At 36.0% G+C, this 22,372-nt stretch overlaps 1 protein-coding gene across 5 annotated transcripts; it reads left to right on the top strand.

The window, feature by feature from the left end:
- The first annotated feature begins 150 nt into the window (after positions 1–150).
- Positions 151–21,248, top strand: LOC110028323 (magnesium-chelatase subunit ChlD, chloroplastic). Of its 5 annotated transcripts, none has more exons than XM_020730131.1 (16): positions 151–534; positions 2,592–2,770; positions 3,113–3,197; positions 3,285–3,601; positions 4,632–4,755; positions 5,745–5,837; positions 9,403–9,498; positions 9,599–9,736; positions 10,108–10,308; positions 14,674–14,829; positions 15,592–15,699; positions 16,706–16,840; positions 16,925–17,086; positions 20,164–20,284; positions 20,386–20,525; positions 20,949–21,248. In XM_020730131.1, the coding sequence occupies exons 1-15, from the start codon at positions 274–276 to the stop codon at positions 20,469–20,471; spliced, it is 2,262 nt and encodes a 753-aa protein (XP_020585790.1). In that variant the 5' UTR covers positions 151–273; the 3' UTR covers positions 20,472–20,525; positions 20,949–21,248. The 5 variants fall into 5 exon arrangements, with proteins under 5 accessions (XP_020585790.1, XP_020585789.1, XP_020585791.1 ...); XM_020730130.1 differs by having other exon boundaries at positions 21,035–21,247; XM_020730133.1 differs by having other exon boundaries at positions 460–534; positions 2,659–2,770; positions 21,035–21,246.
- The last annotated feature ends 1,124 nt before the right edge of the window (positions 21,249–22,372 follow it).

Here is a 22,372-nt window from a genome sequence, read left to right as displayed (position 1 = left end):
AAAAAAATAAATGTTAGTTGTTAGATATGTAAATACATAAGAATTTTAGTGTATGCATGTAAATGCCAATTTTCTGGGAGTTGCATTTCAGCCCCCAAAAATTTAAAATATTATAAACCACTGATCTATTTTTCAAAAGAAAATAAAATTATGGACATTAACGAAGCTGGAAACACCCGGTGAGAAACGCCGGTGCAAACTGATATCCTGCACAAGGATAAGGTGGAAGAGAGTAGAGAGAATAAGCATCCGCTTGCACCTTCACGATCTCTAATGGCGCTCAGTTCGCCATTCCAATCCTCTATGCTCCCTCCCTATAGCCCTAAACTTCATCCCCTCACTCCTGAGCTATTCCCATTCATTGTCCGCCGCCCTATCCTCCGACCTCCACTCTTCCGTCCGATCGCCGCCTCCGGTCTCGCCGCCACTGACACCACCAACGGAGCCTTAGTCACATCGAAAGCGAAGCAGACACCATTGGAATCCTCGCCATATGGCCGAAATTACTTCCCCTTAGCCGCGGTTGTTGGACAAGTAAGTCATGCTGCAACCTGTTTGCTATGTTTCTGCGTATCGCCATTAGGGCTAGGTCTTTGATGTTTATTGTACTGAGAATTTGTTGCTTACTAGTGGCATTATAGTTTCTTTATTTTGGAAATTTAGACTATGAAGCTCAATTTCTCTTTTATATGCTCAGGGCATTTCATCGTTTGATTGCAAGATTAATGGAAATATTGGAGCAAAGAAAATGTATTTGGCACATAAACTAAAATTATTCAATTGTATTTTTCGCATAATTATTTGATTGCTCACGAGTGGTCTACAAAAACATCACTCAAATGCAGGAACCTTTGAAGCATAGACCGTCCTGATCATTCGATCAAGATAAATGTTTGAATCTGAGCTATTTTGTTCAGGCGTTGAAATTTCAAATTAAAGTCAAAAGGACAGTCCATAGAATAAGAAAAACTAAGTTAACATAAACATAGGATAATAGGGAGGTTGCAGCTCATAAAGCAACTTCTAAAAAAAAAAAAGTCAGATTATTTCTTGGATGGATTATGATCTAATTAGAAAAATATTGAAGCATTTTGTGATAAGAAGGATGGATTGTGATTCTTGAGCCAAGACCGGTTTCATCCAGACCCAGGCAGTAAAAAGATTACCCTTCATGCCATTCTTGCACATGCCTATTTTTGGTCTGTTTGGAACAACAATTTCTCCTATGTGGGCAAGATTGTACCCTCTTTCGCTTACAACTGTAAGTGATTAATCTAATTAAGTCCAGATTTTATCAAAGAACGCCTAAATATAGGAATTTGCAAGATATGAAGATAAAATTATTTTTGTTATATGATTATTGGAGATATTTTGGGCAAACAAAATATATTTCTTAAATGATGTTATGATCTGCATGAAACTATGAATATGGTTGTCAAAAGTAAGATATTTAAGGAATACAAATTTAAATGATTAAAATTTAACTATGTTGAGAAATATAATCTTAAAAAAATGAGACTAAAACTGAGACTATGTCTCTGCCCCTAGAGCAAAGAGCGTACCTTCTAAGCAGGGTTTGTTGTAGCTATTGATCCAAAGGTTGCTTCTGAGGCTTTTTTCTCATTAAAGTTATGCAGAACCCACACTCATTGATCCCAAAATAAAGAGTATGAAAGTTGGTAAGAAATAAGATGAAACAAAAGGGAAATTGGAACTGTGCACAATCAATGATCATGTATAAATATGTCTTGTCCATTTTCATTTATAGAAATAATGAAATCAATATGACCACCCACTAACTTGTTACAAGTACTTAAATTGTATGTGATGGAAAAGAATAAACAGTTTACGGGCTTTTGAACCACTCTACTTTTAGATGCATTACCAAAATTTTTAAATGTATTTTCTTATAATAAAAATATATTTCCATTGTTATGTTCTAAGTGCCCATTCAAAAATGTGAAACCGACATGGGAGTTATCAGTTCTTATCACTCAACAATGTTCATGGCTATCAAGACCCATGGGAGATGGTGCAAACCACTCGATCAACTTTGATTTTATTTGTAAGATTGTGAGAATTAAAGGAAGTCCAAATGCGGGTTTGAAGCACGATGGCCAAATATATTTTCAACCCAAAAGTTTAAGCATTTGAGTAACATTCATCTGCTTAGTATGCTTGTCTACTTATCTTTCAATTTACCAATGGAGTAAAGTGCCAAAATACTCACCTCACTATTAATTTGGGGCCATTTTAGTCCTAGAGTTTATAAAAATGCCAAATGGGTTCCAAACTCTTTAAATTCATATTGAAATCCTCATTGGGCACTATTTTAAACCATATTAAAAAGTATAGGAATAAATTGACACTTTGGGACTAAAATGACCCTCTACAGAGGGTCATGGGACTATTTTGACACTTATCTCCTTACTAATATCTGATTAACAACATTAAAAATGTTATAGCTTGTTAACAAAGGGTGTGATCATTTGATAAAGTGTTGTCATGTTCATCTCTTTTGAATAATCTTTAGGTGCTATTTGTCCAATGGTGGAATTGGATTATAGTCTTGACATATTTCTGTGGCATAGGATGCTATTAAAACAGCTTTACTACTTGGAGCTATCGATCGTGAGATTGGAGGGATTGTCATTTCAGGTAAGCGTGGAATGGCGAAGACTGTTATGGCTCGTGGATTGCATGCCATTCTACCTCCTATTGAAGTAATCTCAGGCTCCATAGCAAATGCAGACCCCTCCTGCCCTGAAGAGTAAGGTTACGCAAAATTTTTGTTATAGTTTCTGTGTAAAAAAGTTTTTGTTTGTGTTGTTTGACCAAGAAATGTTGGGACACTTTTGAAGATATTGGGCGCTTTGTTAAATCTACATTTCATTAATCCAAACTATGTTACAAAGGTTTTAGTTGTGTGCTATTTAATTGGAAACTTTCTCCAGCTAAATTTCAATTTTAACTTTTAGATGCATAAGTTTACTGTTTCTTTTTTGGAGACTTTGTACCTTTTTGTAATATAAGGTTGTAGTTATTTGTGATGAAACGGCAAGATCATCTTTATATCTGTGCCTAATCTTTTACTGATGCCTTTTAACACCAGGTGGGAAGATGGATTAGCTGAACGAATAGAATATGATATTGCTGGCAATGCAAAGACTGTAATTGTAAAGTCACCTTTTATTCAGGTAAATTCTCATTGAGCCATCTCTGAAATTTACGGCTTTCTCATTTAACCTAAACTCATAAACGTTTGTGGTGTTTAAATTCACCAGATTCCACTTGGTGTTACAGAAGACAGACTTATAGGATCTGTTGATGTTGAGGAATCTGTGAAGTTTGGGACAACTGTATTCCAACCTGGACTTCTTGCTGAAGCTCATAGAGGTGTTTTGTATGTTGATGAGATTAACCTTTTGGATGAAAGTATTAGTAACCTGCTTCTAAATGTTCTTACGGAGGGGATTAATACTGTGGAGAGAGAGGGAATAAGCTTCAGACATCCATGCAAGCCACTTCTCATTGCTACATATAATCCAGAGGAAGGTTCTGTACGTGAACACTTACTTGACCGCATCGCAATAAACTTAAGGTATTTAGTATTTTGTTGATGTTCCTATTCTGTATATTAGTTTACAGTTTCACAAGGTCTGCATTGGTAATAACATGAGAAGTGTCACTATTTTAAAATTTGAGTATTTTTCTGCATGATTTTCTTACATTGTAATCCCATCTACTCTTTCAAGTATAAACGATAGTTATTTGGGGCATTTACATACATAACACACAAGTCTTAACAACTATTAAAATATAATAGTAAACTAATACTAAGAAATTAAGCTATTACGAAAATGAGATAGTGAGACCCAAATGTTCTCAAGCTGCAACAGTTCCGTTTCAATTCAGAGGAACTCAACTCAAGTTCATAGAGACGAACATGTCCTTCATCCGAGGTGTGATATGCATGCTAATCACCTGTTGTTCCAACTTGAGTTGAGCTTCACGCAAGAACTCCCAGCTGCGAACACCGTCGATCGCCGATGGCTGGCTGCTTTCCTCCATTGGAAGCTCTAATACCAAATGGCGTAGAACAACCGAGAGGCACCAACACCTTCAAGGGGAAGGAACCGATAAACACAACAAAAATTGTGGTTTCCTTTCCAAATTGATAGCCCAAAACAGAAAAGGCTTTAAGCCACTACCTCTAGCGGGTATAAAAAGGTTGAAACCAACAAAAAGTAATGAGGGACCACGTAACTCATTAGCTAGCACATGACTTATAAAAAAGAAATAAAAAACAGATAAACAACTATTAAAATATAATAGTAAACTAATACTAAGAAATTAAGTTGTTATGAAAAATGAGATAGTGAGACCCGAATGTTCTAAAGCTGCATCACATAGCACTCAAATTTTTAACATCACATAAAAATAGCATTATTATCATTTTTTAAAAGTGAAATACACATTTTCATATATAGGTTTAAAACACCAAAGTGCTATGTATGTAAATATGAAAGTTTAGGTGTGAGATATGTAAATACATAATAGTTGTGTACTACGTGTGTAAATTTTCCTAGTTGTTTTGCTTGGCCTTACATCTAAGCTATCGTCCTATGCAGTGCAGATCTTCCAATGAGCTTTGATGACAGGGTAGCAGCTGTTTCTATCGCAACACAGTTCCAAGAATCTAGCAACGAGGTCCTCAAAATGGTTGATGAAGAAACTGAATTGGCAAAAACTCAGGTAATCGGCAGCATTTAGATTTATATCTGCTACAAAATTACTAAATAAGTTACTTCGAGAGGATTTCCTTCCATTTCTCAAGACAAGATTTAAACAAAAAAAATATGTTCTTTGAAATAAAGTCTGCCGGGGCGCTGCACTTTTTAGGCCAAAGCTTGTCTTGCCATAAAGAAGAAGAAGAAGAAGAAGGAAAATAGGAAATTTGCCTAACTAACTGAGAATGACTTGTGTGTCAAATCTGTTGTAATTTTCTTTATTTGGAATTGCTTGATCTGTTCCAATGATATCATGGAACTAGCTCTTTAACGGCTGGCTGTTTTTTCAGTTTCTAAATGACTAAAAAAAACTGAAATAAGGTTATACGTTTCAAAGATAATCGAATGCAAAGAATAACTAGATAGTCATCCATGCAAATACATGTTACATATTTTGCATAAAAATGTCGACCAATCATTGTCCCATAAAGCCTCTCCTTCAATTAAAAAAAATCATAGATGCTTCATATTCTCAAATTGACGAAGAATGTTCGATTGCGACATCATTATTCTTTCCATGTTCATCTTTTGTGATTGATGCTCATATCAGTTCGCTTTCTTGCAATATATTTTACAAAGATTTACATACATACCACTCATTTCCTATGTATTTACATATCTAACACCTAAAATTTAAATTTTAACATACATGCCACCTTACGTATGCATGTCAAGGTGACTTTGACTTTCTAAAAGTTAGAAAGGTGGTATTTTTTATGTGATATCAAAGAATTGACTTTCACCAAAGAAATGTGCTTGCAATAAATTGAAAGTTTAGGTGTGAGATATGTAAATACATAAGAATTGTGTGCTATGCTTGTAAATGAGCCTTTAATAGCAAATCAACCTAGCAACCTTGTATCTCTTGATTTGTATTCTACCATAACTAGCTTTTATAGGAAAATGCATTTATCTTAGTGTTTAGACTTTCTAAGTTTTAATCTAGTGATGCAGATCATTTTGGCAAGAGAATATTTGAAGGATGTCACTATCAGCAGAGATCAGCTTAAATATCTGGTTATGGAAGCACTTCGCGGCGGCTGTCAGGTTTACTTTCTGTGCTTAGTTTGCCATCTTGTTAATAAATAAAAATCAATTTATTTTAAAAAATTGTCAATTCTCACCTTCATATCAATGGAAGTTACTTTTGATCTTTAGTCAAAATTCTTGTTTTTTGTATGAAAAGCAATTATTAAGTTCTTATAGAATATGTTTTAAGAAGCTCTTCTTTATTTATATGGAGTATAGGTGGATAATAATTTATAATTGTTGGGATAAAAAAAACTTCATTTAGTTAAGCACAATATTTAGCGCAAAGCACCACATCCCAGGGCATTTAAATCAACTCAATTAGGTTATACTTATTGCAAAATTTGTATTCAAGATTTTTTTCAAGGCCAAATAAACCCCAAAATTTGGTAAATTTTTAATTAAAATAATTTTATAGTTGATATAATTCTAATGACACCAAAATCATTCGATTACGAGCACATTTAAGACTTGAGCCAATTAAAGCAGTTTAGATTGGTTCAGTTACTTGCCCTTCTTACGCTCAAGAATGTGAGGCCCATGGGTAGTGGCCGGAAGATCATCGAACTGATCGTTTTAAAATTGCATATTCTCTCATTGAAATTTTGTGTAACTCGGCGCCCTTTGGTTGTGGTGGTACATACTTGTTTTAACAGTTTGTCTGAGTATTTTTGAATTTTTTTAAGGTCATACAATGTGAATTGGCCTTTGTTTTGCAAACTCTTTGGTGAATGATTGTTTTGAGGAGGCTAATATTTGATACATAAATGATGGTTTATCATTATTGTTTACTGGAGACTATCTTTGATCCATTAATCTCATAATTGCTTTTGTCAATCTGACTGTCAGAATTTTGGCCTTCTGATATTCAGGATGGTATATTTGTTCATTTATCAGAGACATAACTAGCTACAACCTAGCCAAACTGTGGCTCGGGTTTGTCAGTCAAGTCAATAAGACTGACCTAAGTTGGAGATCGCTTATTCAATTTCTTAATATGGGAGTATGTAATTTGGTGAATTTGTTGTTGATAAAAATAAAGAAGTTTTATTATAATATTACATAAGGATTGAAATTCCCCTCAAAATGTATAGATAGATTCCAATTCTCATTTAAGACATTTTGAATTCAAATTGCAAAATTCTTAAATTTCTGACCACCAATTAAAGCTCCAAGTTGTTCAGTCCACCCTCATTTGTTCAATAGGATTGCTTTCAAGTTTCAACATCTCCAATTGCTCATTAACTATAGTTATCTTAGCCCACTTCCCTTCATTCCCAGGAGTGGCTATCCCAAGTGTTTTCAATTCTCTATCAATTCTAAGTCGTTTGGTCTACCCCTTTGTGCTGGATAGTCATGGCCAGCAATAGTCACTTATAAACTTCTCGTGCTTAATCCACCCTCTATGTTTAAGACAACTGGCAAAACTCTTTCTTGTCACCCCTTTGTGCTGGACAGTCAGTCTTCTAAGAAATTGAATGACTGAACTACCAATTGCTTGTTGACACCAGGTTGTTCAATTCACCCCCTGTTCAAGATAATCGTCTAGATTGCCCTGAATCACCCGTCAACTTTAGGTCGTCCGGTTTTCTTTTTATTTAGGGAAAGTTTGTCCCAATTATTTTAATTTCTTGTTGAATCTGGATCATTAAGTGCAACCCCTCCATCTAAGAGATGGATTGCCCTAACCAACTTCAATTATTTACCAACTTCAATTTGTTCAATCACTGTTTATTCTTTGTGAGGGGCAACCCTGATTGCTATTCATTGATGTCTATAATAGCTCCTTCTGACTCCCTTTATCACCATCTTTAGTGCATGATTGATTCAAACATTTTTAGTGGTATCCACGACCTTCTTGCACCATTACATCACTTCCTTGGTGTCATGTTCCCTCCACCTCCTAAGAAGGATCAACCCGATTATCTTTGATGTCCTTTATAGCCCATCCAATTGTATTTATAGATTAAAAAACCTTCCTATGTTGTCCTGCTACCACTTTTGCCATCTCTTTCTCCAAGGAAGGACCAATCCCAACCACCTTCAAGGCTTACACAACTTTCTTGGGTCACTTCATCATAATGACTAGGTCTTACAACCTACTCATTTTATTTGTGAACATCCTTCTATTAGTTTTTATCTACACATTTATTGGTGCATTCGGTCATATCTTTTTCGATTCACCTTTTTTTTTCTTTTTGTATACTATGCATGATTAAGGCTTTGTTGTTGTTGTATACTATGCATGATACGTTCTTCGCATGTAATGTTAAATTTTTTAATGTCTGGTATCAGATGATGATCACAAATTTGATATGGTATTGTACCTATAAAATGGATTGGCATTCTTTATGGTTTTCTACATGCTTGTGAATGTCAAAAGGTAGACATTCGGTGTTTTATTTTGATGAAGAGAAATAATTCACAAACATTAATTATGATAATCATCTCCTTGCCTATTAATGAGGGCAAATAAACAAAGCTAGTTTTTTTAAGGATACAACTAGTATAGTCAAATTATGCTCTTAAACTGGAGTCGCATTAGGATTTATTTTGTTATTGGGGAAATTTATTGGAACTAGACCATCTGGTGCAAAAATATGTAAGGTGGTTGTGATTTGCGATATTAAAATTGTATAAAATGGTGTTAAAGATCAATTTTGATGCTCGAATCAGAGATTAGACAATTTAAAGGTACTAACACTCAAGTTATGCATGGTGAAAATTTGATTTCCTTATCCAACCTCTTAGTAGTTTCATGGTTTAAATTATATTTTAGTGGTGTCTTTTGCATAACTTATTACAATCAATGTTGGGGTGCATTATTCGTCTACATCCCGAAACTAAAGGGGCGAAATTTATGGGCCATCTGATTATCACTGATTTTTTCCTTAAAACTTCTTATTTGTGTAATCAGAGCTCTCACAGATTGTTTCTTAAAACCCTCCTATTAAGAATTCAAAACTTCCCCATTGCAGTTGTAAACTAGTTATAATATTTCTAGGTGTAGAATACTGGTAATTTTCTGTCGGGACTTTTACATATATATTACCTAATTCCTATGTATTTACATATCTAACACCTGAATCTTAACTTTTACATTTATACCCCAAAATCTTTCAAACCACATAAAAAACCACCATCTTTACTTTTAAAAGTTAAATACACCTTTACATGTATAGGTAAGGTGGTATGTATGTAAAAATTGAAGTTTAGTTGTTAGATATAAAAATACATAAACACAAGAATTGAGTGGTATTTATATGAATCTTCCTTTTCTATGCAAAAGCATTATACATGAATGCAGCACTTCCACAGTGTAGGTGCCTTCGGCGAGGTATTTTTCAGTTGCATTATGTGGGCACTTGTGATTATAATGCTTTTTTGTTTTTTCATTTTACTTATGCTAATACAGAATACTTTATCCATAAAATTATTATACATATTTAAATCATGCTATGCTGCGTGGTAGTTGAATTTTTGTAAATTATGCTTTTATATCAGATGAATAGAGCCGACCCTCCTTAAAGTTCTTATTATTGAATTACAACCAATTATTCCAATTGAGAAATTAATTTATCAGGGGCATAGAGGTGAGCTATATGCTTCTCGTGTGGCCAAATGTCTGACTGCATTAGAGGGACGCGACAAAGTCAGTGTGGATGACCTGAAGAAATCTGTTGAGTGTCTTTATAAGCCGGCTTTATTCTTTTTATTATTATTATTATTATTGTTTTGAATTGAGTTACAGGTTTTGATATGCAAATTTTGCAATCTAGGTAGAGCTTGTAATAATTCCACGTTCAAATTTCAATACGAATCCACAAGAGCAGCAGAATCAGCCTCCACCCCCTCAGCCACCCCCTCCACAAAGTCAGGACACATCTGAGGATCAAAATGAGGAAGAGGAGGAGGAGGTTTGTCTTAAAATTGGCATGGGATATTTACATTGAGTCTTGTTGGACATTTACATGCATACCACCCAATGCCTATGTATTTGCATATCTAACACCTAAAATTTAATTTTTTTACATTTATACCATCCAAATTTTTCACAGCACATAAAAAAATACTACCATTTTAATTGCATTTTAACTTTGAAAAAGTGAAATACACCTTTTCATGCATAGGGAAGGTGGTGTGTATGTAAAATTTGAAGTTTAGGTGTTAGATATGTAAATACATAAGAAATGAGTGGTATGCATGTAATTCTTCCTTATTTCTATAATGATATCTTTTACCAACATTTTGTTCCTCTCATAATCCTCGTTGGTTAACATAAGAGCAGGATGATGATGACCAAGAGAATGAACAACAGGAGCAGCAAATTCCAGATGAGTTTATTTTTGATGCTGAAGGTGGTATAATGGATGAGAAGTTGCTTTTCTTTGCACAGCAAGCACAGAGACGTAGAGGAAAAGCTGGGAGAGCCAAGAATGTCATCTTCTCTGAGGATAGGGGCCGATATATTAAACCTATGCTTCCTAAGGTTTGCTTCTCTTGCAGCAATATGTCTTCAGTATCTGAAGTTTTTTTGTTGAAGAACTCTGGTTTTTCTCTTTGTAATATCTACAAAGAAAGATTTACAGTTCAGTATTTTTTGCGTATTTTCATTTGCTTAATTTCTATTGAAGTGGTTTCTTACTCACCTCTCAACCCAGGAGAAAATAGGGATACTTTAGGACCAGTATAAACCCTCACACACTTTTCCCACATCACCCCTCATGAACTAATTATTACTTTTCAATGGGTGGATACACTTTTTTCTTTGATTAAAAACCAAAATATGATATTAGAATTTTCAAGTGGGGTTTTTTTTTGGTAAACATTTGAAAAAAAAGTGACGCGGGTGCGGAACAATCCAATGCACCTAGGAAGCTGGAGCGGGAGCAGTGGACCAGCCGGGCTTGTCCAATTGGGGGCCGATCTAGGGTGACTGAGTGGCCCAGGCGATGCTTTTGACGGAGCGAGCGGCCTCCTGCGGTTCTCTTTCGCTTCCTTTTCTGCTTCTTCTTCGCATGGAAGCATTCCAATGGCTATTTTGAGTATTCCCGCCCATTTACATTTGAAAAAAAAAATTGACGCGGGTGCGGAACAATCCAATGCACGCAGGAAGCTGGAGTGGGAGGGCTCCCGAGCGAGCGGGAGCAGTGGACCAGCCCGATCGATCCAATTGGGGCCTGATCTCGGGTGATCCCAAAACTGAGTGGCCTAGACGATGCTTCTGATGGGGCAAGCGACCTCCTACGGTTCTCTTTCGCTTACTTTTCTGCTTCTTCACATGGAAGCATTCTAATGGCTATTTTGATTATTCCCGCCCATTTTTTTTGTAAGACTTTCCTTTCTCCTCTTCTTTCCTTTCTTGTTTCTAGTCTTGCTAGGGCTATATGTACACAGGTTTGCTAAGAGTCTAGGGAGTTTTTGCTGTGAGTTGATTTCAAATTTTTTTGTGTAGAATCCTTTTCCTTTTTCTAGGGTTGTATCTGAGGAAGTGGTGGTGCTTCAGCTGTTTCCTACTCTGAGTTGATGATTGTATCTCCTCTTTTATCTTTTCCACTCGGTCTCCTTCACTTTTCTTAGCCGTCGGCCATCCCCAACCGCTTCCCTTTGCGCTGCTGACCCGATTTCTGCTGCAGTAACTTGTTGTCCAGCTCTTTCCGCTCCACTTTCCCTAACACCCAACAGTCCCAACTGTTGTCCCGCTGCTCCCAGCTACAACCTCACCTTTCCACCAACTGCCACTGCCCTTGAGACACACTCTTCAGGTATCTGTTTGTGTCGTTTGTGTTTTGTTGATGTTATTTTCAATTGGTGTGTGTTATAACTTTCTTTTCCTTTTAATAAAAGTTGAATTTTGTGGTTTGGGCATTTCTCCTCCGGTATCGTTTGGTATCAGTGCTAGCCCAATCTTAGTCCCATCCTAGGGTTACCTTGCATTTGGCCCCACCCAAGCCACCCCCACAAAATTTTTTGTTCTTTTCTATCCCCAATCATAGCCAATAACTTTGACCTAACCCTCAATTCCTCTTGCTCATTTTCAAAATCAGCAACCCTAAGTTAAATTTTTAAACCTCTCTCACCTCCCAACAATAAATCTTGGTCATGCCACTAATGAGATACATGCCTGAGTTTTCTCGGGAGGAGATACGACTAGAGATCTACCGACTTCGGCTGTGGATTGCTAACATTGAAGATGAAATCGAATAGAAGGTTATCCTCGACCGTGATCAGGAGTGTTGAAGGGGAGAACAAGAAAATCTGAGGATGAATCGGGAGACACGATGTCAGTTCCTACCAACTTACTATAGACAAAAACTTCAGACTCTATCTTCAGAATTAGAGGGATCATACCTTCGAGCAACTCCCACATTTTACAGGCAAAAGTCAACCTCATGATCTTATCGCCATAGTGCACTCGGAGGAACATCCGAGAATGATTCATAGTAGGGAACATGAGAGACCATGCCGCATCCTTAAATTTGTTACAGCCAGGAAGTGTTTTAAGTGACAGGATTTGAGCATGTGGAATCAAAATGCACCACTAAGAGAGAGATTTGTTTCACTGAGCAGGATGTTGTTGAAAAATTAGGCAATGACACCGTTGATATAGGAGAAGTTGAAGACTTCCAAGAGTATTCTCCAATTGCAGCTAGCGAGGAAGAGATGTCACCAGTGGACCCCGAGAGAGAGATGTTAGCTGAGGAAACAGTAGCCGTTTGAGAAAGTAGTGACCTTGATATAATGGGTATTCATACAGAATATGAAGTGGTGTTACCCTGAACTGCTGTTTCACTAGCGGTAAAAGGAACACCAGCAGGGCAGACTTTGGATGTCTAAAAAGGGCATGAGTTTGAGGAGTCGACCACAAATACAGGGCAATCACAAATCAAAGCATTGCAGATATTTCATATTTATAGCCCCCCTACTGAGTTGCCCATACAGAGGGAGGTCCCGCAAGTCAGAAATGAGGTCATTAGTGCCATGTTGAGGACATCGAATGGAGTTATTCGGTGGTTACTTTCTAGTCAGCATGGGACACCTCGTCAGTTGTCCAGACAGAAGAATTGACCCCCCCTCCCCCAGCAGTGGGCCCAAGAAAAATGGGGAGGAGAAGCTTATAGTGGCAATGTTATGTCTGTTTGGAGGGGAAAGCCCTAACATAGTTTCAGTGGAGGGATGCTATAAATCTGATCTGCTCATGGTAGAAATTTAAGGATTATTTGTTAGAATGCTTATGGGTCATTTGAGAAGGAGAATTATATGAGCAATTCTTTGCCTTAACTCAGGAGGGGGATTTCTGAAGCAATATTAGAGAGATTTTATGAAAGGTCTAAAGCTTGACATACGTGCAACACTTTTTTTTGTTGAGTCCGCGAGGCTTGGGAGAATTATGAAATTAGCGTAATTGATTGAAGATGAAAGTGTAATGGAACTGGCTAATAGGAGCAACATAGGTGGAGTGTCATATTAAAATGCTACAACCATGATGATTCCAAAAACTCAAATAGAGGAAGTCGAGAGGGAAGCTCCTTAGGACATGAATAATGGGCCACAAACGAGGGCAACGTTCAAACTCTCCAGGGAAGTGAGTAAAATTGTTATGTTTTCGGTGTGATGAAAAATATACCCTAGGACACCTTTAAAATGATCAGGCATTACAGGTTCTCACAGTGTGTGATGTGAAGGCAGAGGAGCTTGATCCAACGTCAATTTTTTTTATCCACCTTTAGGACAAGGTGCTTCTTTGAGAGATGGATATTGTTATGCCGGTGCCTAAGGGCAATTTAGTTTTTTGTGCTTCTAAGGGCAATTTAGTCATTTGTTATTTATTATTGTCTAGTACAAAGGGGGCTAATATATTTAGGGTTTGGGTTATGCATGAGATTGTTGTATTGAGTCTTAGGATTAGGGTTTGGGAGAGATTTTCTACCTCTTGAATCGTATGATTTGGGAGAGAATGCCCACCTCTCGAATTGTAGGTGCTCATCTTATGTATTCGTGCTGAGTTGCTTGATGTTCTTGCAATAAAATATTCGTCTGGCCTAATTTCTGTAGAAAAATCTTCTAGCACTATATCATATGTATGTAAATCTTCCTAGAATAAGCTAGTCACTTAAGATATTAAATTAACGCATATATATACTAGTATTTATTTTTACCTATATGCATGCATGCATGCATACATATATATTAAAATTTTTGTTACAAAATATATAATTTTATAAACATATTTTTAGTCATTTTTGTGATGTGCAAAAATCTGACGTAAAAATTGTTGGATTTTTTTATCATTACCTTAGAATAACTTTTTAAGTATTTGGTGATCTTCATCAGATCTGTGACCTCTGGCTTTAGTACAATGTTATTATCCATAAGCAACTTGGCCTAAGAAGTTGATCTTGCTGGTTGCCAACCGTGTATTCATTTTATATTTTACCACCATTTTATGATTGGGGCATTTACATACATACCACACAATTCTTATGTATTTATGTATCTATGGACGAAACAAAATATTTACAATCATAAAACTCGAATCTTTAGCATCACATCAAAAATACACTATCACTATCTTTTAAAAGTGAATTACATATTTTCATGCATAATTTTATTACACCAAGGTGTTATAAGTGAAAATATCAAACTATGGGTGTCAGATATGTAGATACATAAGAATTGAGTGTTATGCATGTAAATTTCCCTTCATGATTTTGCCTTCCTCTACCACTAATGCATTAAATCAATCAAAGATAATGCTGTTTTGGGTTGTATCTATTTTCTCGTAATATATGATTTGTTATCATACTGATGTTATAATTATACTGCTTAGGATCCTTTCCAATGGCTTCTGCAGGGTCCAGTGAAAAGGTTGGCTGTTGATGCAACACTCAGAGCAGCTGCACCATACCAAAAACTCAGGAGGGATAAAGACGCTAGCAAGAATAAAAGAGTATATGTGGAGAAAGTAGATATGAGAGCAAAAAGGTTGGCACGGAAAGCTGGTGCCTTGGTAAGTTGACATTCATAAAATTAAGGGGCATTTACATATATATACCATACAATTCTTATGGATTTACAAATCTAACGTCTAAACTTTGATTTTTACATTCTTAATACTCAAATCTTTCTTTAACATAAAAAAATATCACTATCACCGACTCTTTAGAAGTGAAATATACCCTTTGATGCATAGGTAAAGTGGTATTAATGTAGATATGAAAGTTTAGGTGTTAGATTTGTACATACATAAGAATTGGGTGGCATGTATGTAAATCTTCCAAAAATTAATAGCTATTTTTTTGTTTGGCCTCTTTTCTTGTTTGGTGATTTATTCAAGGATTCTCAAATGATTTTAGTCAGTGAGACTTCTCTTAGTTCTTTTGCAGTAAGCAACTTCGCAAAAAGTGCTTGAAATTTTAATTTGGGATGGTAGAGTAAAATCTCTTGGTTGAATGCACCTGAATTTTCATACAAAAAACTTTGGGGCATTTACATACACAGCACACAATTCTAATGTATTTACATATCTCACTCCTAGAATTTCATACACACAGTACATTCAAATCATTAATATCACATCAAAAATAGCACCATGACCACTTTTAAGAAGTGAAATACATCTTTGCATGCATAGGTTTAAAACACAAGTGCTATTATGTAAATATGATAGTTTTGGTGTGACATATGTAAATACATAAGAACTTTTTGCTAGGTATGTAAACTTTCCAAAAACTTTCTCTTGTAGTGATTTTTGTATGTATACTTTTCTCAGGTTATCTTTGTGGTTGATGCTAGTGGAAGTATGGCGCTAAATCGAATGCAAAATGCTAAAGGTGCAGCATTGCAATTGTTAGCAGAAAGTTATACAAGCAGAGACCAGGTTCGAACAAGTTATATAAATAGCTCATGATTTATCTCTATCTATCGAATGAGATGCATAAAAATAAAAATAAAAAATGAGATGCATACTTTAGTGAACCAATGAAAGGGTTATTTAATTTTTTTTCATCTTTTAATTTTCAATAATATACTCAAAACTCATATTCTCAAGGAGGTTCAGCTAATACCAGACAAATAAATTTGGAAAAAGGAGCAACTATTTAATACCAATTGGATATGGGTGGCTACTCTGCTCCTAGTAGTACATGGGGCATCGGATTCCATTTTCTATGTTGATGGGGAGTAACGGATGCTTTCGATATAAATGATTTTATGCTTCTACGTGTCTTGAGACCGGGATGAGGGAGCAGAAAAAATCACATTGATCTGATTTTTATTAAGAACCACTGAATTTCACTTTTTTGTATCATTCCTCTATTCATGCTGAAGCAAGAAACCTCCCGAGTTGTATATCCTGAAATTTTTGCTATTTTGAAACTGGGAAATTTACATACGTACCCCACATTTCTTATGTATTTATATGTCGTACTCCTAAACTTTCATATTTATGTAGATAGCATTTTGGTGCTTTAAACCTTGCTGAAAATGTGTATTTCACATTTAAAAAGTGGTAAAAGTGCTATTTTTTATGTGATATTAAAGATTTGAGTGCTATTGTGTAAATATGAAAGTTTAGGTGTGGGATATGTAAATATATAAGAATTGTGTGTTATGTATGTAAATGCCCCTTCAAACATTTTGCTCACAAAGCAATTTGAATTGTTAATTCCCCATAAAACAAATTACATAGTTTGTGCGTTTTGTACGGCTAAAATTAGTAAACCTTAATATGCATGTCTTATTCATTCTAGTTCCATTTGGTGATTAGATGATTTCATGTCAAGTCGTTACATCTTCAGCATGGTTTGTTGACCTGTAGCCTACGGAGCCTGTAAGGCAACCCTACAAAAATTATGAAATGAACCTGTATTTTTATTTTTAACCAGGTGTCAATCATTCCCTTCCGTGGGGATTTTGCAGAGGTTCTATTACCACCTTCGAGGTCAATTGCAATGGCGAGGAAACGCCTTGAGCGACTCCCCTGTGGTGGTGGCTCTCCTTTAGCTCATGGTCTTAGCACGGTATCATATTTTACAGATTTTTCATTTTTTTTTACGTTATTTTCATATTTCTATTTGTTAACTTCACATTATTTCTATGCATAGGCAGTTAGAGTGGGGCTAAATGCTGAGAAGAGTGGTGATGTTGGTCGAATTATGATTGTTGCCATTACTGATGGAAGAGCTAATGTATCATTGAAACGATCTACTGATCCAGAAGCTGCAATTTCTTTGGATGCTCCTAAGCCTTCTGCCCAAGAATTAAAGGTAACAAACAAGTTAAAAAAGTATTAAATTGTTGCGCCGGTGCCTAGCCTAAGTGCAATTTAGTCTTTTGTCATTTATTAATATTTAGTATAAATACGGCTAATATGGCTAATATGTTTAGGGCTAGGGTTTTGCATGAGATTGTATCTTGAGTTTTAGGGTTAGCGGTTGGGAGATATTTCCTACCTCTCGAATTGTAGGAGTTGGGAGAGGTTGTCTATCTCTTGAATCGTCGGTGTTTATCTTTATATAGTTGTATTTTATTGCTTTGATTTGGTGTTCGTGAAATAAAATGTGTTTTCTATGATTTATGTGAGAAATATAATTTTGATCGTAGCAAATTGGTATTAGTGTTGTAGATTTCTTGGAATTTTTGGAAAACAAATAAAAGGGGACCGCGGCTTACGACGAGATCATGGCATTCAGAGACCCGAAACTTCATTTAGTCGCGATTAGAGCTTGCGGAGAAGGTAATGGCGGGATTGCGGATTACAGCGACTCGAAACTTCCTTCTTTCTTCGCATAGAAGGCAGTGATTGGATCGCAATTACTAATTTTTGCAGAGAAGGCAACGACAAAATTGCGGCTTACAAAGACTCGAAACTTTCGTCTTTCTCCCCCTCCTGCTCCGTCATCGCGATCTAGTCATGGTTAGAGCTAGCTGCAAAGCGACAGGGAAATTCTGGCATACAAGGAAGCGTGATGGGAGCTGTTACTTTCAAAGACACCGTTTTAAGGATTGAACATTACATGTTCTCACAGTATTTGATGAGGAGGCAGAAGATGAAGAAATAAAGACAACCATGGTGGAAAAAGAGGAACACCTGGACTTTTTTCCACCTTGAGGATAATGTGTCTTTTACGAGGGAAGTATCGTTACTTCTTTGCCTAGCCTAGAGGGAATTTTTATCTTTTGTGTACCTAAGTGCAATTTAATATTTGGTTATTTATTATTATTTAATATAATCAGGGCCAATATGTTTAGGGTTAAGGTTATGCATGAAATTGAGTCTTGAGTTTTTTGAGTTTGGGAGGGATTTCTTATCTCTCGAATTGTAGAATTTGGGAGAGATCGCCTAACTCTTGAATTTTAGGTGCTTATCTTTATATATTCGTGTTGTATTGATTTGATTTGGTGTTCGCAAAATAAAATATGTGTTTGCACTGATTTGTGTGAGAAATTTATTCCGGATCGTATCATAAACCCATAACACTTCATCATCATCATTTTCGTTATCGGCATTGTCAACATATCTAGATTATCTCAAGGTTAACTATTTTAGTAGGAATTTACGCTATATGTTATTATCATATTTCTTCATTATTGAGGATATTCTTTTGATTGTTCTCTTTGTTTATTTATATGTACACATATATATATTTGTATTAACATTCAATTCCATAAAGATGCAGTCCTTTATGATTCTCTCTTCTAACATGGCGTCAAAACCATCAAAAGTCGCCTCACTAGCCTCTTTTTTATTGGTTAAATTTCACATGCTATTGTCGACCTTTATGGCAATTGGCCTCGTTCTATATTTCTCTTTGTATGCACTTTTCTGTGATTTTCTTTTTGCATGCCCAAGAAGCAATCCCCTATTTGAATACTCAATAAAGTTATAAGAACTTTATTTTGCATATTATAGTCAATAACTAAGGCACTTGGCCTGTCGCTCTATTTCTCTATTTGTAGGCCAGGTAAAGAAAAAAACTAGTTGACTATCTCATTGATGATTTCTATTACTATTGATGTTTTGCTTCTAATTATCGATACTTTTATTTAAGGATCTTATCCTGCCTTCTTTTACATGGATCTACTAGTCAACCTTTTGCATCCAATTCACTTTTCTCTCTCTGTTATATAGTGTTTGTGGTCCTCTTATGATAGTTGCAACTATAAGCCAAATTTTCATCTAATTTAACTCAGACTGCTAATAATTTAAAACTCAAGTTGACATGTTCTAGGAGAGCTTGTGTTTGATGCTGAGTATTTATATTCTTAAATTGTCATATATACTATATATTTATGGTTGAAATCCACACTGCTCATTATTATTATTATATGTTCTCATTATTAATGATATTCTTGTTTATTATTTAATTTTGTAGCTTATATTTAAAATACTTGTGCTTTTGCTAAGGTGGCAATTGAGTAAAAATGCAATATTATCTAATTATCCCCGTTCTGATAAACACCAACATCATTTTCTTCCTACTACATTCAAAGGTAATCTTTTTAATCCTTTTCAACATGCTTTCCTATTTAAAACGTTAGACGATATATGTTTGAGTTTTCAAATACATGGCTGTGAAGTTTTGCATGTAAATGTATTGATTGGAAATGTATTAGTCATTTATTATTGATTTTTTGTTGGTAAATATCACTAGGCTGCATTTCAAATGGGAAATTTCAATTAAGAAAATTTTCTATTAAATGTAAATAAATACAATCCCTCCATTTTCCCCTTTTTTCTTTTAATTCAGAAATCACCCATCTTTAGCAATTCTTTGTGATTTTGCCTCATTTAATAATTTCCTATTCTCTGATATTGCTTTTGACGCTAATGATACTGGATAAAGAACCTGTTTCGTCACCTCCCCCTTTCCTTTTCATCCTCTTTCCTGACATTGATTGAGTGAGTGGCTCAATCTTCATGGAAAATGATCCAACCCTTTAATACCAAACATAAGAATATAGATTTCTCAGTGGCATTGTGGACCTCATCCAGGTTTAACTGACTTCGCCAACTTGACGTTTTGCTTCAAGTTGAAAGATTGATTGTAGAATTATATGAATTAAGTGGTTTGTATGTAAATCTTCCTTTTAAGGGCCATTAACATACATAACGCACATTCCTATGAATTTATATGTCTAACATTTAAACTTTATTTTTCACATTTCTCATAAAAAAGTTCTCCATTTTAAAGTTGAAATTTAAATACACCTTTCATGCATGGTTACACTAGCCTATATGTAAAAATTGATGTTTAGGTGTTAGATATGTAAATATGTAGGAATGAAGTGGCATGTATATATACCTTCCTGCCAATATCTGATTAATTGTCTGCTCTTTAAGGACGAGATTCTCGACGTCGCCGGAAAGATATACAAGGCTGGAATGTCGCTTTTAGTTATTGACACGGAAAACAAGTATGTATCTACTGGATTTGCCAAGGAAATTTCCAGGGTTGCACATGGTATATATATGCTTGTCCTGAATATAACTTCAGAGAAACTTATTTTCATATAATTTCATTTCAATCCAACTCATATAACTATAAAATCCTCGCTCTTGCAGGAAAGTACTACTATTTACCAAACGCTTCTGATGCTGTCATCTCCGCCACAACAAAGGAGGCTTTATCGGTGTTAAAAAGAACTTAAGAGTTACTGGATATGTTCTAGGTGACTGCTCTTCATAACTGTATTTTCCACGTGGTGAGATTTGTAATTTCTATTCTGTGACAGTTTAAACCATAATTTCTTATTGAGTAAAGTGTCAAAATAGTCCCTGACTACTTATATTGGGTTATTTTAGTCCTAGAGTCTATAAACGTATCAAATTAGTCTCTGAACTCTTTTAATATTGGCTAAAATAGTCTTCCTTGAGGTATATTTTAGCCCCCATTAAAAGATTTTGAAGACAAAATTGACATTTTAATAGTCTCTAGAATTAAAATGGTTCCCTACAAAGTTTCAGGGATCATTTTGACAATTTTCTCATCTCCTCTTCCTACTATAAGTTCTCAAGGAAATATATTGTTTGAAAAAATGAGATTTTTTAGACATTGGAACTTGTGATTATTATTTTATTTCAAAAAAAAAATTGAGGTATACTTCAATTTTCAACTGGACTTGCAGTTTGTGGTTACTTTAGAGGCATCTGTAGTTTGAAAGATCCGTTCCCTCTGGTTGAACTGGCTTTTTTTTTCCTTCCTTTTGCTCAGGTACATTGTCTTCTTAAATCTCGGAGGTAAATATTGAAGACTTTTGCTCTTGTTTGAATTGTGGAACACTTTGAACTTGGATACAATTTTTTTTTTCAATTATAGCTGAAAGTTATTATTTCCATTTTTGTATGATTGGACCTCTTGAAATTCCCTATGTTCTATTGAATATTTGGAGCTTCTTGTTTCATAAAGACAACAGTAAAATTGAGTTATGGCATAAATGCATTTATTGTAGTTATGTTCTTATTGGTTGAGTTGCTCGAGTTGGCCAACAATAAAAAATGTCGGTTGAGTTACAGTCGAGAGAGCTGCCAATGTACCGTCCTTTTCGTCTTTTATTGGTAACAACTTAAGAATCTTCGACATCATCGTTGTAATGACTTGGTAAATTCTCTTAAAAAATTCTTGGGTAGTAATTCAATTAGACCAAGTCAGGTTAATCAAGTCATGATGAAGAAGTGTACATAGCCTAAGGAGCTATTGATTATTGAGTTGGTTTGAACCACCAGTGTTATGGTATGGCTCATATACCATATCGGGACAGACGCTGGATCGAAGCGGAGCAGAGCAGAGCGAAAGAATCTGTCCAAATGGGGAAGTTACGTGGGTTGGGATGGGGGGGGCAAAGCCCCGCAGTTTGGTACAGGGGTAATGTTGTAATTACATATTGTGCCTAGGTTTACTCCTGGGGTTATAAATAGGCCTGTTAGTAACCCCAGGAGGAACCCTCTATTCTGTAACCCTTTTCTGAATATTGAAAGGAACTCGCCGCTCTGCTCCCGAGGACGTAGGCATCTTTGCCGAACCTCGTTAAATCTCTGTGTTCTTCTGGATTTGTGTCGATTACTGTTTTTCTTCGCCCTAATTTTCTCAACAAGTGGTATCAAAGCCTGGTTCGAGGGCAGAGAAGAAAACTGCGGCGGCGCATGAAGTAAGAAGAACAATTTGGGGATTTTGGAAGAGATCTGCGTGGCTTCGGTTCAAAATCGAGGTATTTCGGCCAACGACGCAGATTTGAAGGAGGAGTTCCCGAACTCGTGATTCGCTCGACCAGGGACAAGCGACGAGCGGGACGGAGGACGGCGGGTTCTTTGGCTGAACAGCGCGAAGGAGGTTTGCGGCAGATTTTGCACGACGCAGGCAGAGGTTTTCGCGCGAAGTGGTTTTGGATCGGGGCTCTTTGGCAACGCAGGAGGAAGGCAGTTCCGGAGGGCTTCTTCGGCGACGACCGGAAGGCTCCGGTCCTGCGCGAGTTGGCGAAGATCAGAAGGCTCGGGCGGCTCGCGGGAGAAGCGATCGGACAGGAAAGGGAGGAGCTGACGCCGCAGTTGCCAT

The sequence above is a fragment of the Phalaenopsis equestris genome, unplaced genomic scaffold, assembly GCF_001263595.1.
Source record: "Phalaenopsis equestris unplaced genomic scaffold, ASM126359v1 Scaffold000511, whole genome shotgun sequence".
Classification (NCBI taxonomy): Eukaryota; Viridiplantae; Streptophyta; class Magnoliopsida; order Asparagales; family Orchidaceae; genus Phalaenopsis; species Phalaenopsis equestris.
Note: the sequence above shows the minus strand (reverse complement) of the source record. Positions and strands in the feature narration are given on the sequence as shown.

Bases quoted from the DNA above. Each gene is read 5' to 3' on its own strand.
- LOC110028323 (XM_020730131.1), top strand. From the start codon at position 274: ATGGCGCTCAGTTCGCCATTCCAATCCTCTATGCTCCCTCCCTATAGC. The intron at 3,602-4,631 runs GTATTTAGTATT...CGTCCTATGCAG, and splicing joins CGCATCGCAATAAACTTAAG to TGCAGATCTTCCAATGAGCT. The intron at 10,309-14,673 runs GTTTGCTTCTCT...TGGCTTCTGCAG, and splicing joins TTAAACCTATGCTTCCTAAG to GGTCCAGTGAAAAGGTTGGC.